At 42.0% G+C, this 17777-nt stretch overlaps 1 protein-coding gene across 1 annotated transcript in view; it reads left to right on the top strand.

Moving 5' to 3' along the window:
• The window catches only part of PSMF1 (proteasome inhibitor subunit 1), a 37373-nt gene extending 21043 nt beyond the window's left edge, over positions 1-16330 (top strand). The window contains exons 6-8 of the mRNA XM_006207305.4: positions 14043-14096; positions 15205-15363; positions 15905-16330. Coding sequence (XP_006207367.2) covers positions 14043-14096; positions 15205-15363; positions 15905-15956 — 265 coding nt within the window. The 3' untranslated portion in view covers positions 15957-16330. The remainder of the gene's footprint in view (positions 1-14042; positions 14097-15204; positions 15364-15904) is intronic.
• Positions 16331-17777: the final 1447 nt, after the last annotated feature.

Genomic DNA, 17777 nt, shown 5'->3' with positions numbered 1-17777 from the left:
ATGGCATGGGAGAAAAGGAAAAGGGGCCTGTTAAGTCTTATCAACAAAATACAGTGTTGGACATTGGATCTTGATTCAAACGAACAAATTCTAAAATTCTTGAGACATTTGGGGAAATCTGAACATGGATCAGGTATTATTTAATATTACTGCTAATTTTGTTAGGTGAAATAAATTCTGGTTACATTAAAAAAAAAGAAGTCTTTGTCTGATATATATATGAATAATTTTATTAAATGAAGTTTCTAAGGGTGAGATGATATGTCTGGGATTTGCTTTAAAATAATTCCACCCCCAAAAAGGGTAAGACATTGGGAAGTGAGTGTAGGTGAAATATGAATGGTAGAATATTGATAATTATTGAAGCTAAATGGAAGGATACATGGGAGTTCATAGATTATACTAATTGTACTATTTTTGGTCCATTTGAAAAATTTCCTTAATGAATTTTTTATTAATGCTAATCCTTTAAAAACTCTTCCAAAAAATAGAAGAGGAAAGAACACCTCCCAGTTCATTCTGTGAGGCCAGTATTACCCTGATACCAAAATCAAAGACATCACAAGAAAATTATAAGACAGTATCCCTTATGAATATGGGTGTAAAAATCCCCAACAAAATTCTAGCGAAACAAATCCAGCAACATATAAAAATTATACACCATGACCAAATGAAATTTATTCCAGGCATGGTTGGTTTAGCATCCAAAAATAGATTGGTGTAATACACCATATTAATAGAATAATAGGCAAAAAACACATGTTCATCTCAATAGAGAAAAAGCATTTGACAAAATCTAACACCCTTTCATAATAAAAGCATTCAACAGTGAAAGGAGACTTTCTCAATGCAGTAAAGGTATCTGCAGAAAGCACACAGCTAACATCCTACGTAATGAAGAAAGATGAAATGTTTTCCCCCTAAGATCAGGGACAAGACAAGAATATCTGCTCTTGTAACTTTTCTACAGCATTGTGCTTTGTATTTCTAGCCAGGGCAATCATTTAAGAAAAGGAAATAAAAGGTATCCAGATTAGAAAGTTTGAAGTAAAGCAATCTTTATTTGCCAGTGACATGGGATCTTGTATATAGAAAATACTAAGGAATCCTGTTTAAAAACCTTTTAGAACTAATGAATGAGTTCAGCAGTGTGACAAGATATAAGATCAATAGGCAAAAATCAGTTGCATTTTCTATGCATCAGCAGTGAACAATCTGAAAATGAAATTAAGAAAATCTCATTTATAATAACCCCCAAAGGAATAAAATACTTAATAATAAATTTAACAAAAGAAGTACAAGACTTGTGTACTGAAAACTAAAAAGTGTTGAAAGACATTAAGATTTAAATGAAAAGACATCCATATTCATGGATAGGAAGACAGTATTGGCAATACTCCCCAAATTGATCTACACATTCAGTGCAGTGCCAATAAAAATTCAAGGGATTTTTTTGTTTGTTTGAGGGAGGGGTTTTTTGTGGGGGTTTTTTGGTGGAAATTGGCAAGCTGATCTTAAAATTCATATAGAAATGCCAGGGAACCAGAAGAGCTAAAACAATCTTTAAAAAAACAAAGTTGGAGAACTCACATTTCCCAATTTCAAATCTTATTACCAAACTACAGTAATTAAGTATAGGGATAGACATGTAAAGCAAGAGAGTAGAATTGAGAAATAACCCATAACATTCATGGGCAATTGATTACAACAAGGATGCCAAGACAGTTCATTGGGGAAACAATAGTCTTTTCAAATGGTGCTGGGATGCTGAATATCCACATGCAAAAGAATGAAGTTGGACCCTTCTTCAAAGTATACCCAAAACATTTACTCAGAATGGATCACTGATGTAGATTTAAGAGCTAGAATTATAAAACTCCTAGAAGAAAATTTAAGAATTTTCATGACCCTGTAGTAGAAGTGGTTTCTTAAATACAACACCAAAAGCACAAGCTACAAAAGAAAAAAATAGATGAATTAGACTTCAAAAATAAAACCTTTTGTGCATGAAAGGACAGTATCACAAAAGTGAAAAGACAGCTCGCAGAAGAATCATATATTTACAAATCATGGATCTGACAAGAGACTTGTATCCAGAATATATGGAGAACAACTCAGTAATAAAAGACAACCCAATTTTAAAATGGTTAAAGAATTTGAGGAGACATTTCTCCAAGGAAGATGTACAGGTGGCCCATAAACATGTGAAAAGATGCTCGTCACTAGTCATTAGGGAAATGGAAATCCGAACTACCATGATACATTATTTGTTTGTGCATATATTCATGAATATTCGTAGCAGCATCATTTATAATAGCCAAAAAATAGAAACAACATAAATGTCCATCAGCTGATGAATGAATAAATACATATATGATATATGTGATACATGCATATGATGGAATATTTCAGTAGTGAAAAAGAATGAAGTGCTGATACTGGTACATGTTGTATACACATATGAATCTTGAAAACATATGCTAATTGAAAAAAAGCCATTTATGTGAAATGTCCAGAATAGGCAGATCCATAGAAACAGAAAGTAGATTAGTGGTTACCAGATGCTGAGGTGGAAGGATTAGAGAGCATGATGAATGGAGAATGACTGCTAATGGGTACAAGGTGTCTTTTTAGGGTGCAAAAAATGTTCTAAAATTAGGATAATTGCACCCTCTATGAACATTTAAAAACCATTGCAATAGACATGTTTATTGGGTGAATTTTATGATATTTCATGAAATATCCCAGTAAAGCTGTAAAAAAAAATTAAAAGGTCCTAGCTTGGCTTAATTGGAAACATGAATATATAACAATAGAAATGAAGTCCCCAGGATCAAACTGCAATAAGAGAATTCATGATAATCACGCATGATTGAGACTTTTGTATTCTTCCTTTAACTAGAAAGTGGTCTGTTAATATCTAGACAATATTTTATGTGCCCATTATCATACTAGCACAAGGAATTTATTTAAAATTAGTTGCTGAATGCTTTCCCGGCAAGAAACAAGGCAAGAATATCCACTCTTGCCAATGTTATTCAGCATAGTGCTGAAAGTTTTGCCACCACATTAAGACAAGAAAAAGAAAAGTTTATATTCACAGATGACATAATGGTCTTTACGGAAAATCCCAAGGAATCGACCAAAAATAATGAAATTAAGAGCCTAGCAAGGTTGCAGGGTATCAGCTCAGCATTCAAAAGTCAATTATATTCCTATTTATTAGCAATAAACACTTGGAAACAGATTTAAGATACAATATCATTTACAATCACTGAAAAAAAACAGGTATAAATCTAACAAGGCATATAAATTATAAAATGCTATTGAGAGAAATCAAAGAAGACCTAAATAAATGGGAAGACATAAAATGTTCATGGATGGAAGGCTCAGCATAGTAAAGATGTCAAATACTCCACAAATTGATACCCTAGTTTAATGCAATTCCTATCAAAATCCCAACAAAAATTACTGTAGATAGAGCAAGATTATTCTAGGATTTATGTGGGAAAAGAAAGAAACTTGGAGTGTCTAAAACAACTTAGAAAAAGAATAAAGAGGGAGAAATCACTCTACCCAAAATTAAGGCTTATTATATAGCTTCATTAATCAAGACTGTGCTATTGGTAGATGGAAGGACTCAAAGCTCAATAGAACAGAATAGAGAGCCCAGAAATAGGCCCATGGAAGTATGGCCAGTTGGCTTTTGACAAGGGTACACAATCAGATCAATGGAGCAATTGGATAATCACAAGCAAAAGTAAGAACTTTGACCTAACCTTCACACCTTATACACAATTTAGCTCAAGCTGGATCATAGATTTAAATGTAAAACTTAATATTACAGCACTTTTAGAAGAACTCAAAGGAGAAAATCTTAAGGATCCAGGGCTTGATAGAATTTTTAGGTATGACTCTGAAAGTATAATCTATAACAGAAAACAAAATTAGTAACGTTGATTTCATAAAAATTAAAAACTTTTGCTCTGTGAAAGACCCTGTTATGAGGATGAAAACATAACCTACAGATTGGGAGAAAATATTTGCAAACCACATATCTGAAAGGAATCGTGTCTAGAGAGATAATCTTAAAACTCAGCAAGTTAAAAAAAAATCCAGTTAGAAAATGGACAAAGGCTATGAAGAGATTTTACACTGAAATAGATATACAGATGGCAAATAAGCACATGAAAAGGTGTTCAACATTACTGGCCATAATTAGGGAAATGTAAATTAAGCCAAGTAAGATACTTCACACCTACTAGGAAAGCTTAAATAAAAACCAGTAGTGATACCAAATGCTGGAGAGGGTGCAGAGACCTTGGATTTCATACATTGCTGGTGGAATGTAAAATGGCACAGCTACTCTGGACATTGGTAGTTCCTCAAAAAACTAAACATGCACTTAGTAGTAAGATCCAGGAATCACACTCCTGGACATTTATCTCAGAGAAATAAAAACTGTGCCACACAAAAACACCTGTACACAAATGTTTATAAGTAGCTTTATGTGTAATAGCCAAAACCTGGAAACAACTTCAGTGAATGGTTCAGCAAACGTGCATGCAGTGGGCTACCACTCAGCAATGCAAAGGGATGAACTGTTGTTGGAACAGAATGGATCTCAGGGTCATCAGGCTGAGTGAAAAAAGTCAACTCCAAAAGGTCACATACTGTATGATTCCACTTATGTAACATTTTTTGAAATGACAAAATTATAGTGGTACTAAACAGACTAGTGGTTGCCAGAGGTTATGGATGGGGAGAGGGCTGTGGGTGTGGTTATAAAAGTGGGTAGCATGAGTGAGATCTTTGTGGTGATGTGACTATTGGGGAAAACTGGGTGAGGGTACTCAGGATTTCTCTGCACTATTTCTCCAACTTCCTGTGAATCTTTATTTCAAAATAAAAGGTATTTTAAAATCTAGGTACTAAGGAGTCACTTAGGTTCTTAAGTCCACTGTGTTTATTGAGCTCATTGTATGTGGGGCACTAGATCTAGGCTGAGTGCTTCACAAAGACCAGTGATGCCATCCGTGCTCCTGCTCTTCCCTCATCTCATGGGGATGAATAGGAGACTTCGGAGCGCATAGGAAGAAGAACCTGAACCACACTTGGTGTTCAGGGAAGGCTTCCCCAAGAAGGGACTGACCTCTGTACAGGAGATGTTAGCCAGGCAAAGAGTTGGGTAGAATGGGCGCTTCAGCCAGACGGACGGTCTGTCCTATGCAGAGGCCTGAAAGGTCAGGCCAGGTGTGGTTAGAGCCAGGCGAGGGTGCAGTGGCGGTGGTGAGTGGGTCGCTGAGCCCAGGGCAGACTTGCCCACTTAGGGGTAAGGGAAGAAAGGGTACAGTGCTCCCTACAAAGTGAGTGGTGTTGGGCCTCAGTTCAGGGAACCTTTTGTGTGTGAAAGCTCTAGGTCTTTGGGCTAAGAAAGGCTTTGGGGAGTATGTGGGTATTGTTCTAGGCCCAGAACATGGGGATAGAGGCTGGGAGTGGTGTCAGCCAAGCACAGGCCAACTGCAGGCATGGCCAGCTCTCCCCATCCTGCCCTTGCTCTCTTGGTTAGCTGAAACTCCTGGCCCCCTAGCCTTGGGATTCACCCGATCCTTGATAGAACTACCACCCAGTTATTTTTGTCTAATCCCAGGATTATTGGCTTTTTTCAAGTGCATATCCCCTTTGCCCTACTTTTTCATCTCTTGGTATCTCCAGCACCTAGACCAAAGCCTTGCACATTTTTGATGAGTTCTCTATATAGCAGATGTTTTCCTCTGAGTTCAGGAATCCCTGGGACTGGGCCCCTACCATTGAGGCACGTGCTATCCCTCTGGCGTGGGAGACAGGCAAGTAGAGAAGAGTGATAACTGCCGTTACAGAGACGCTTCGTAGGTAGCCTAGGAAAGGCTTCTTGGGGGAGGTCCTGCCTGAGCTGTGTCTTCATGGGGAAGAGGAGAAGTACTCCTTAAGCTCCTTTTTCCCTTTTATGTGTCTGAATTATTTCCTACAATTCCTTTCAGGGAGGGGTTGTTCCAGGTTGTGGGACCAGCAGGCCAGAGGCATCAAGGTCTGAAAGCATGGGACTGTCCCTGAATTTTGGCTGGAGAGAGAATTCATATGTGGAATCCTAGGATATAGCAGCTCTGAAGGATGGGACTAGATTTTGCAAGGCCCCTGATGCCAAGTGCATGAATCTCTCCCTTGGGCAGTCAGAAACCACTGAAGGATCCTGGTGAGAGGGTCTTTGGCTAAGGCTCCTGGTGGACTGAAGAGGGTGAGGCAGAGGGCCGAGCCTCGTCCCTCCTGCATACCACTCTTTGTGGATGGGACTTGTTCTCCTTTTTTCTGCCACCTCACCCACCTCCCATGTCAAGGAAAGAGTATTACATGGCTCCTATTAGGAGCACAGGCTTTGGAGGTTGATAATCTGGGCTCAAACTCTGACCTTGTAGCTTTACCTGTCTCTTGGTGAGCACAGTTAGCCCTGGTTTTCTCATCTACACCTTGAGAATTATTGTATCTTTCTCAGATGTTTCTTAGCATGAAATATGGTAGGTGTCATGTACTGAGCACATTGCTCAGAATATATAGTAGATGTTCAAGAAATACTCCATGGATCCCATTCAGGTAGCAGGCAGAGATGAGAACAAGACTGAAAGTGTAGTTATTACAGGGTCCCCTGAAAGAGAGAACCTTCTTTTATTTATTTATTTTTAATACTTAGCCTATTCCTCCTAGAAAAGGATTTGATGGAGGCGGAGCAACTTAGGTGTGAAAGTTTCGACCCAGAGGGTGTGCTGGGCAACTGCATTTAGACCTAGGACCTTGACATTGTTTCCTTTATCATCACTCTGGCCACTGCTTATCAAGGATGGGAGAAACTGCCATCTCTTGGCTGTCTACCATTTGTTGACCGCACACTGAGTGCTTTCATTTATGGTTACCGACCTTCCAGACAGTCCTACAAGGAGATCAGTGGCATCCCTGCTTTTACAGGGGCAGGAGACAGTGGATGAGGGAGGGAGCATAACTTCCCAGAATTATCTAACTGGGGTGGTGAAGATTAGGGTTTGCCCCTACGTGGGACTCAGAAGCTTGTGCTTTCTCCACTGCACCCCTCAGTGTTAGTTCACGCAATCAACATGTGTACAAGTTCAGTGCAGTGCGTGCACACTGATTATGGAGGAAAATCCATCCCCTTTTCCCCCTCAGTTAGGTCTTTCTCAGGCTAGCTCGTCTCCTAGGACTAGGTAGAACTGGAAGAGGAGGCGAAATCTTTAGGAGGCTTTTTGTTAGCCACTAGCGAGTCAACGGGTCTTCCATATCCCCTTCTCCCTCCACCCCTACCCATTCCAGCCCCCTACCTCTGTCAGCACAGATGCCTATAATGACATCCATTTCTTTGTGAGAGCCCCGTTGCCACCATGTTGCTGGGCAACCAGCACTCACACTTGCACCTTTTTGTTTTTCCCTCAAATGCCAGATTCAAGGGTGGAGCCTTAGGGCAAGAAGAAGGGAAGGAGCAGGACAGCAGAGGGCCCATCTGGCTACTATAGGATGTTAATTACCCTGTCACTGAACAGCCTTGGCTTGTGTTCTGAGTAGGAAAAACGGAAGGCTCTGCTCCTTCCCACAGAATACAGTTCTGTATCCCACCCCTCATTTTCCACACCATCTTGCCTATCCCACACTGAAAACCTCCAAATGCAAACTGAAGTCGGGATGTCTTGAGCAAGTCTGTGGTGACGTGTGTCCAGAGTTTGTCAAAGGATACTGGGTCTGCTGGTGTAGATGGAGAGGACATTCCAGTGTGGTGGAGAATCGAGGGTGAAAAGTAGGTCTGTTCTACTCCTGGGGCCTTTAGGGAGGAGGAGTTACTGACAACAGCCCATCTGTAAGGAAAGTTTTTTTCATCTAAACCTAACTTTTTTGGTTGCCATTATGATTCTAACCCATTTCCCTTTGCTCCATCTGTCCTCAGTCAGGAGACTGTATCCCTCAAATCTTGTTCTCTGTTTTGAAAAATCAGCTTTTACTATGCTTAACCAGCTTTGCTAAAAATAAATCCTTAGCTATAAAGCTTTTATTTATGTCATTTGAAATTCATTTTTAATCCCAATCAGTCTGTGTCTTTATGTATTTTTTAAATGTTCCCAATATTTTATGTTCCACATTTTCTTTTTAAAATCTCATAATTCATTTACTAAAGTACTAAATATATCTTTTTTTTTAAGTAATCTGATATTTTAGTCTGCTGATATGCTGTAGCTTGCCTAACCTCCATAGGGTATTTCAAGCACATTCAGTTTTTCATTTTAAATAGTACACTATGAACATCTGTATATAAATATTTTCTTTTACTTCCTGGAGTTATATTTCCTATGCTGACAGATTTCATACTTCTTTGTCTCAGGAACTCTCTTGCATTCCCCAGAATTATTGAGGGTCCCAAAGAGCTCTTGTTTGTTTGAGTTAAATCTATTGATATTTACTATATAATAAATTATAGCTGAAAAATTTTAATTAAAAAAGTAAATTTTAAATTTAAATATACATTTATTCATTGTAAAATAGCAGTAATAAACTTGTTTTGTGTTAATGTAAGTAACAAATTTTATGAAAATAACTATTTTCCAAAACAAAAAATCAGTGAGATTGTTGCAGATCTCTTAAATATCTGGCATGGAAGACAGCTATAGTCTCATTCCTGCTTCTGCAGTCAGTCTGTAGGTGGTAATGTTTTTGTTTAAGGCTTAACATACATTGTTGGAAAAGAGAGGAGTAGTTTAATAGCCTTTTAAAATAATTGTGGATATTCTTCTTTGCATTACACCAAAACTTGATTAGTGATAGTTTCTTCAATGTGTTAATCTAAAACAATGAAATAGCCAGTTATTTTACTAGCAAAACAAGTTTATCCAGAAGCAGCAACGAATTGCAATTTGGGACATGCAACTACACCAGACATGCAAGTCTAGTAAAGCAAAGGAGAAGTTTTTTTTTATAGAGGAGAGGGAGATGTTGGGAGGGGCTTTTATGAACAAAAAGTCCATTGGAGGAAACTGGGAATTTGAAGTATAATGGCTTTCCATTGGCTGAACTGTGACACTCTCTCACTGGCTGAGCTGTTGCCAAGCAAGGAGAAAATCTTTCTTCCTTCTCCTGGCAGTAGTAAAATAGTGTCAATTCCTGTTGGAGGTGCAAGATACTTTTTTTCTGCAGGATCTATATTGATGTCGGGTGGTATGGGATTCAGTCCTTAGTGTTTCCTCCTTTTGATACCTGTATCAGTTGCTTCAAAAGAAACTGTCTTGGCTTGGATTATTCCAAGAACAAAATATGGTTGGAACAAGATGGGGTAGAGTGATAGGAGATAAAACTATAGGGGTAAGCAAAGGACAGTTTGGTAGAGCCTTGGGGTCAAGGGTCAGGAGCAGTGGGAAGCCACTGGGTGTGTTTAGCAAGGGAGGGACTTCGTATTATTTACTCTTTTTTTTTTTAATTCCTCTGGCACCTTAGCGAATAGACTGGAGAGGGACAAGAATAGAAACAGAAAGACCGGGTAAGGGGCTGACACAGGCACCCAGGCAAGAAATAATGGTGGTAGGTGGTAGACGGTGGCAGGTACATAGATGATTTGGGATATATTTGGAAGTCTACCTGATAGACTGCTTATGGGTTGGCTTAATGATGGAAAGAAGAATCAAGAATGATGTAGGAAAGTTTTTTATTTGTTTGTTTTTCAGCCTAAGTCATTTCTAATTTGGGGCCACTATTGCTAATGCTTTGGTGAACTTTTTATGCAACTTAGAGCACATCTCTGATTATTTCCTTAGCATGCATTCCTGACAATAGAATTAACTACATTAAGTACTAAGCCTCTTTTTAAACATTTGGATACATATTACTCAGTTGCCCCCAGACAGTTGTATTAATTAGCATTCCCACTATTTTGATGATATTTCTCCATGTTACTCATTGCTGGAGTTAGTCTCCTTTTTCTTTTAGATTTAGAAAAGCATCATCCCCATAGCATTTGTGAACTAACTGAACCCAAATTCAGTTTCTTATTGTTACCCCATTCTTCACTGGCTGTTGGCTGGGGCCTCTCTCTCAGTGCCTTAAGATCTTGCATTTCCTCTCCCATGGCCACCTCCATGTTCAAAGCCAACAGCAGTGTGTCGAGTTCTTCTCATGCTTCAAATCTTTTCTCCTACCTTCTCTTCTGCCACCAGTGAGGGAAAATTCTCTGCTTTTAAAGGTCCATGTGATTAGATTAACCCACCCAGATAACCCCCCCTTTTTTGTTCACCTGCCATAAAACAAAGCAGTTGGAGGAGTGATCTCATCACACTCACAGCTTCTGGGGAAAGGAGGTATGGAATCTTGAGGAGGGACCATTTATGCCAAATGCAAAGTACATTTCCTCTCCCCCAGAGTTCCTGAGAGTCTTGTGCCATTACTGGATCAGCTTAACCTAAAATCTTATCTATATACCTTAAAAGACCCAAATTTTACCTTCTGAATCATCTGAATCAGGTGCAGCTGAGGAAGGTGAATGAAAGGACTTAAGTATACTGGTAAAGTTTTTACTTTCTACTTGAAATGGTAAAATATTGTTTCTCAATAGACTGTGAAAAGTTACATATGTTTATTGTGATCCCTCAAGCAACCACTGAAAAAACTATACAAAGAGATCTAGTCAAAAACACTAAAGTTGAATTTAAAAAGGAAAAACAGAGAAAAGAAAAAGAAAAAAAGTTGGAAAACAGTAATTAAATGGTAAATCTGAATCTAAACATATCACATTAAATGTAAATGGTCTCAATACATCAGTTAAAAGAGCATGGGTTGGTTTTGAAGTTGGGAAACCTAGTATGAATTCACTCTTGGCGACTTACTACTTATCTGGCCTTGTATAAGAACACTTGCTTCTCTGAGCCTCAGTTTCTTCATTTGTAAAATGGGAATAAAAATCAAATGTACTCAGAGAGCTGCTGCAAAGATGAAATTGGGTAATGTATACAAGGAGCTCAGCACATCCATCTGTTTAAAAAGTAGAGATATTTGCTCATATATACAGAGTATCTTTGGAAGAATATACAAGACACTGATGTCACTAGTTGTTTGTGGGAAGAACTGGTAGGTCGGAGGACAGGACTGAGAGAGAGATTTTTTTATTATTATTACAGGTCCACAATCTCTTATCTACATCTAAAATCAAAAGAGCTCTGAAAACCAAGTGTTGTTGGTTGTTTTGTTTTGTTTTTTCATAAGATTGGTGCCAAACCTTGTCTGGTAGCAAAACCTGACCTGAAGTTACATGAAGCTCCTTATATATTGATCGTGTGTGAATTCTCATTCATTCTGCAGAAGTGTTAGGGTTACAGGGTGCTACACAGCATTTGCTAGGTGTACTCATCTGACCTTTCTGAAATACGAAAAATTCTGAATTCCAAAACACATCCAGCCTAAGATTATGGATCTATGTATCCTTTGAATTTTGAGTTCAATCTGTGTATTCTCTTGAATTTTGAAACTGGTAAAAGCATTACCTATTCAGAAATTGTTAAAACTAAATTTTAAAAATTGTTAAAACAGAAATTTTAAAAACTAAATTTAGCGTGGTGCCTGACACAAAGCAAGCTGTCGGTAAATACCGGCAGCTGCTGTTAATCCATTCTTCCAGGCCTTTCCTGTCAACAAATCTGTTCATGTCCAATACTACATTTCACCATCACAGCAGCCCCTGCGAGTGTTACTACTTAGATTTTATATCTTAAAAGACTGAGGTGCAAAGGTTTTGTGACAGACCCCTGCCAACCAGCTAGACAGTCCCCCACCCAGAGTCCAGTGCCCATCTCTGATTCCCAGTCCTGAGGCCTTTCCAGTTCCCCAGACCACCTCAGCCATTAGGGTGGCATCAGCTGGATTTGTGTGCCCAAGAGTAGTGTGTTGTTTTTATCTAAGAGGAGAGGAGAGCACGTAAGGAGGAAATCATGTGTGGTCAAGATCACCCCCAAATCCCTTAGAGGGGCCTTTTTGAGGTTGGGCCGTGCTGTCCAGTGGGCCCAGCTAGGCAGTTGTGCCTACAGAGTTTAGCATACAGCACTTTTCTTCAGTTGATTACCAGATGAAGTTTTAGGGGCTTGATTTTAGAGACCATGTGAAAAATTAGCTTTTATTTTCAATCTCTAGAGCTTCAGCACATCCAGGACTGAGAATGTTTTATAACAGGCTCTGGGCATATACAGAACGAGCTCACAGAAGTGTGTGTGTGTTGCAGTGAGACCGTGTTGAGTGTGAGCCTAAAGGATAAGCCGTGACAATTTCAAGTACAGTTTCAAATTGTTGGGGTGGGCCTGGCAGCTCCCTTTCTATCCTCCATGGTTCGGTGTTTTTTCTCTCCTCCCCACGCTCTGTGGCCCAGGAGAGAGAGACAGAGATGGCTCTGTGTTTCAGGAGCCAGCAAGGCTCTGCTCTCGAGGGCATTGTGATAGCCACTGTAAGCACTCTGTTTGCTGCCCTCTGGCACCACCCGGGCTGTCCAGTGAGGCAGGTTATTGGGAGGCCACCAGAAACTTTGATTGCCAGCTCCATGAACCATGGCTTGGGGGCAGTAACCTAAGTCAGGAAAAATTGCTTCCCTTGGAAACCACGTCCACCTAAATGCCAACAGCCTGTTCAGCCCAGTAGGTAGAACTTAGTGAAGAAGCACCTACTTTTGGATTTTTTCCCAGTTCTTTAATTAATGACTTCTTACCTGTAAGCTTAGATTTGCTGCTTTTTAGAAGGCTTTCCCAAGGTCTGGCAGGAACCCGCCATGCCCCAGAACTGTCAGGTTTGTATTGCTCACCAGGGCTCCAAGCAGATTCCAAAGCACATTTTTTTCAAATACCAAACCTTTTTTGTTTTGTTATATCCATAACCATATCCTTTATAGAAGAAAACAGGAAAGTATAAAGAAGAAACTCCTCCCAGGTGTAACTGTCACTGTTTATAGTTTCAGTTAATGCATCTTTCTAGTTTTATTTATACACACATACACGCATTTTTCACACTTGATTTCCTAGGCTATTGATAATCCCCTTTTCTCCCACAGTTAACACTAGAGCAGAAGCATTTTTGCACATCATTTTAAAACAGTCTAAAAGAATGCTGTTTCCATGGCTTCATTACCATGATCTCCCTAACTGGTCCCAATTTAGGGCCAATATAGTTCCCTTAGTTAAAGTCTTTATGGTGATATTTTAATTTGAATTATGTATTCTGTCTTTAAGATGGATACCTAGACAGCAAATTATCAAATCAAAGAATGTGAAGATACAGAAGGCTGTTGAAAGACATACATTTTGTGTGTATATATTAGTATAGGCTTGATCCACAAAGTATGCGCTCAGTTATGCTCCGGCTCCTGCAGTCTCAGTGTGGGCAAAACTGGTTCTCCGTGGGGATGAAAAAAAATCCTAGAAGTTACAATAGTTTGTGGCCATCCAATGGGCCACAGTACATAAAAAGATGTACAATGTCTGTGATATTAAAATTTCATGCAGGGACCACAATAAAAAAAAGGTTGAGAGCACAATTCTAGTTGTATGTGAGCACCCATCTCACTCCACCCTTGGAAACTTTCCAATCTGAGCTTTTGGGTTTTGGTTTTAGAATAGTATTTTTCTGGTCTAAGTATTTTTGGTCATTTATACAAAGTTTAGGAACTTGAGAAAGATATGAATAAAATAAAATTTATCTGTTATTGTTCATATATTTTATCTTTCTACACTGTTGGGAGTCTCCCATGTTTCTAGCTTTGTGTCCGGCTCTTTTCACGTAATTGCCATTATAATATTTTCAGTGTTAGTCTGTGCCAAGGACCCCTTGTGTTACGGAAATATCCCTTGTCTTTCGGTCTCATGCAGGGGCTTCCCCTGTCCTCCACACCTGGGAGAACATTTGTGTCCCCGCAGGCATCAGGTTTGGACCTCTGAGAGCCCAGGCGCCTGGCTGCTCTGGGACTTTCAGTAATTGTCCCTTGTTTGTTTCAGGTGTGATCCTCTGGGCCCATTTGCTGTCGGGGGAGAGGACCTAGACCCCTTTGGGTGAGTACTGCTGAGGAGATGGCAGCAACACGACTCGCTCTCATGGCTTTGCAGCCCCAGCTCATCTTCTAATTTTAGAGCTTTTAGTCAGTCTTCCTTTGGGGTGAGGGAGGCAGTTGTTGCTGAGTGGCTGAGAAATCATGGCTGCTGTTCAGCGCTGCCGTGCCCGGAGCGGTACAGGCAGGCTTTGGGTATTGGGGTGGGGCTGAGCAGACCTGGTGGGCTGCTCCTCTCTTGTTTTCTGACCCTGCTTGTCCTGGTGGAGAACAGCAGCTGTCCCTTGGATGGAAAGACACTACGGGGGTTTATCAGGTGCAGACTGAAGAGCACACGGTGGCTCTGGATGTTAGGGCAGTTCAGGGCTATTCGAGGCCACATCAGTTAGTAAGGGGAGTCTCTGATTCCCACTAGACTCTGGTGTGGTTCTTGTGTACCACAGTTACAGCCTCAGCTATGTGCCATCTACTCTGAATCCTTCTAGTTTCTAACCTGCTGCAAAGTATCCTCAGCTTGAGCATCTCATTTTTTGACAGTGGGGACATTGTATGTCTTGTTAAGCTTGAACAGTGGCCTCAAAGTTTAGGGAACATCAACTCATTCATCCTAGTTTGAGCCATGGAACTCCGTGAGGGACAGATGCTGTCAGGAGCCAAACTTGAGGCAGTCATCGATTTCCCTGAGGCCCGTGAAGGAAATAGCCAAAAAGCTCGCATTATAAATTATCTCAATCATAAGTCATTAGACCTAAAGTAATACCCTGCAGAGCCTTGTGATGGTTCTACACTGACCTTGACTTCTGGCATGTGCCAGAGCCCATGTTCTTGATCAAATTGTCCCCCTTGGTATAGGACATGGCAGGGATCTCAATTTTGTGGGTTCGGGGAGCCTGTAGAGCTGAACGTGCAGGCTGGGATTGCCAGAAAAGGTGTGCTCTTTGTGTTCTCGCTCTTGCCCACTCCTCCTGGCACTCAGGCAGCCATCCATGCGCGTCTGCTTGAACCTTCCAGGGTAGACGTCCCAGTCACTCTTAGTCCATTCTCACCACCTTCACCACTTCTCCAAGGGCTGCTTACCACACCTGCTTACCCATCTTTCCTTCTTCCCTCAGCTGTCGGAGAGGTGGCATGATTGTGGACCCCCTGAGATCTGGCTTCCCAAGAGCACTTATAGACCCATCGTCAGGCCTCCCAAACCGGCTTCCTCCAGGCGCTGTGCCCCCAGGAGCGCGCTTTGACCCCTTTGGACCCATTGGAACCAGCCCGCCTGGGTAGGTATTCACTCGCTGAGAAGTAGGACCCGATGACAGCTCAGCTCAGCATCGCAGGAAAGAAGGCATCTGACACCAGGTGCAGAGTTGCCACTAGCTCTGTCCTCTGCTGCCAAGAGAGTGGAGTCTCCTCCACGCCCCTACCCAATGCCTCCATGGAGCCTTCCAGGAGCTCCCTACTCCTCACTGCCTCCCTTCCCCAGCTCCCCTCAGGGAGGACTCAGGGGAGGGGTTGCTACTCACAATTACTGGAATTTTTCTGTGTCCAGAACTCATTGGATCCTTATATCGACACTTGGTATATATTCCTGTCCACATTTCACAGATGCAGAAATCAAGGCCCTGAAAGATGAAGTTACCTATCCAAAGTGGGAGAATCAGAATTCAAACCCAGGCTGTTGGGCTCTGGAGCGCACGCTCTTAAACTTCACAAAGCACCACATCATTCTGGAGGGCAAGCTCCATCCACTCAGGGCCCTGTCTGCCTGTGTACCCCCAACTCTCCATCACCCCAACTCACCAGCCCCTCTTTCCATTCCAGACCTAACCCAGACCACCTCCCCCCACCGGGCTACGATGACATGTACCTGTGAAGGCCTCAAGAATGTAACATCCCAGCCTCCCCTCTACTCTCCTGGAGCTGCCACCGCTGGGCCCATCAGCAACCGTTTTCATGCAGGCTGGGGGCAAGGAACTCTGCCCATGTGTTTGCAGGCCGGCTGGGATTGCCTCCCCACCCCTCACCAGCGCCAAGGCACCTGCTGCAGCTCTCCATATGGCTGCATATAGGTCCCAAAGAGAAATCAGTGTGTGTCTCACCACCAGCTCCTCCCCGCTTCTAGGGGAGACTCCGGCAACATATATCCTCAACCCGATGCAGTCCCAGTTGCAGCGCTATAAGAACAGAACGCATTTTGGATGTTATTATTAAGAACCAAATGTCAATACAAAAATCATGTTGCCGGTCTCCCACTCTTCTTTACTGCTCAGCTCCTTCCAGTTGTGAGACTTGAGAGTTTGAATCTTTGAGGGGCTAAGTGACTCTTTTTACCAAGGGCCTGTTCTTGCTTCTCAGTCACCTTCCTTTCATAAATTGCTCTTGGTCCTGACAGTACTAAGATGGGTCCCGGTCTGACAACATGGATGAAAATGAGTGACTGGAAACCCCATAGGTTACAAGGACGACTTTCACAAGGACAGGCATGTTGCAGAAAGACTGCACCATTCTAAAAATGGCAAAATCCTCCATTTCTGCTTGTCTGAGCCAATCCTCTGGGTCTGTCTGTGCCTGGGCCATGGGAGACTGAGAGTAAATGGAACAGACCTGGAGGCTAATCTCATTTTTGCCACTAACTTAGTGAGTGACCCTGAGCAAGTCCCTTCCCCTCCCAGGGCCATCGTGCCCACCTACAAAATCTGAAGTGTGCCTTTCTTACTCTGAAATCTTCTATGTCTGCTTCTATATATGGTGACCCCTAGGAACTGGGGCAAAAGGAAAAGAATGAAGGTTTAAGGCTTTGTGTGGCACTTACCTACAGAGTCTGCAACTCTGTGCCTCTCGTCCACCTCGGGGCCCAGACACAAGCATAGCAGCATGGGCTTCACCTGGGTATGGTGCGGAACTCGGGGCAAGCAGGGAGCCCCACCTCTGGAAGCTGGTGGGGGCTGGGGCGGGGGGGTGCTGTATGGAGGAGCTCGTGATGTAAGAAGCAAGCCAGGAAGGCATTTCACCTTCAGGGAGCCCCATCCTCTGGAAGCCTGTGCCCTCTGTCCCGGCCCACCTGCCCTTTGGTGTTCTCCGGATCCTTTTCAGCCCGAGGCCTGACAGACGTGATCAGTGATGAACCCCTGTGCTGGAATGGAAAGAGCACCAGGCTCAGAGGCAAGAGATCAAGGCACTAGTCGCTCACTCCGCATCTAGCATTTCAGCCACGGGTGGGTCCTTTCCCTTCTCAGCTCCTTGGATTCCTTCCCCTAAATTATTGGCATATTATTTATCTGTGGGCAGAGGGCTGCCAGAGCCTTCCTGAGGTATCTGCTAATATGCTGTAGCCTGGGACTGCCTGTCTGCTCTGCCCAAGGGTGGGTTGGGGTAAACTAAACAGGCATATGTGCCCAGGGTCGACCCAAGACGGAGGCTGGGCCTAGGTGGGGATGGGTGATGATGGTGAGTGGGCTTCCTGGGCATTTCTGGCAGACCCCACTTCAAACACTGATTTAACCACCTTGAAGCTGTTAGAACAGCTCTGCTCTGAAGAATGACCCAGAGGTCAGGCAGAATTGCAAATGCAGCCATCAGTAGTCTTCTTCCTCAAGAGCCAGCAGATGGGTGGAATGTTTTTGTTTTGAAATTGGATCGTCCCTTCTACCAAAAGGGGCAATTTGCTCATAAAAACATCCTTCATTATAAAAGG

This window comes from Vicugna pacos, chromosome 19 (assembly GCF_048564905.1).
Source record: "Vicugna pacos chromosome 19, VicPac4, whole genome shotgun sequence".
Classification (NCBI taxonomy): domain Eukaryota; kingdom Metazoa; phylum Chordata; class Mammalia; order Artiodactyla; family Camelidae; genus Vicugna; species Vicugna pacos.
Note: the sequence above shows the minus strand (reverse complement) of the source record. Positions and strands in the feature narration are given on the sequence as shown.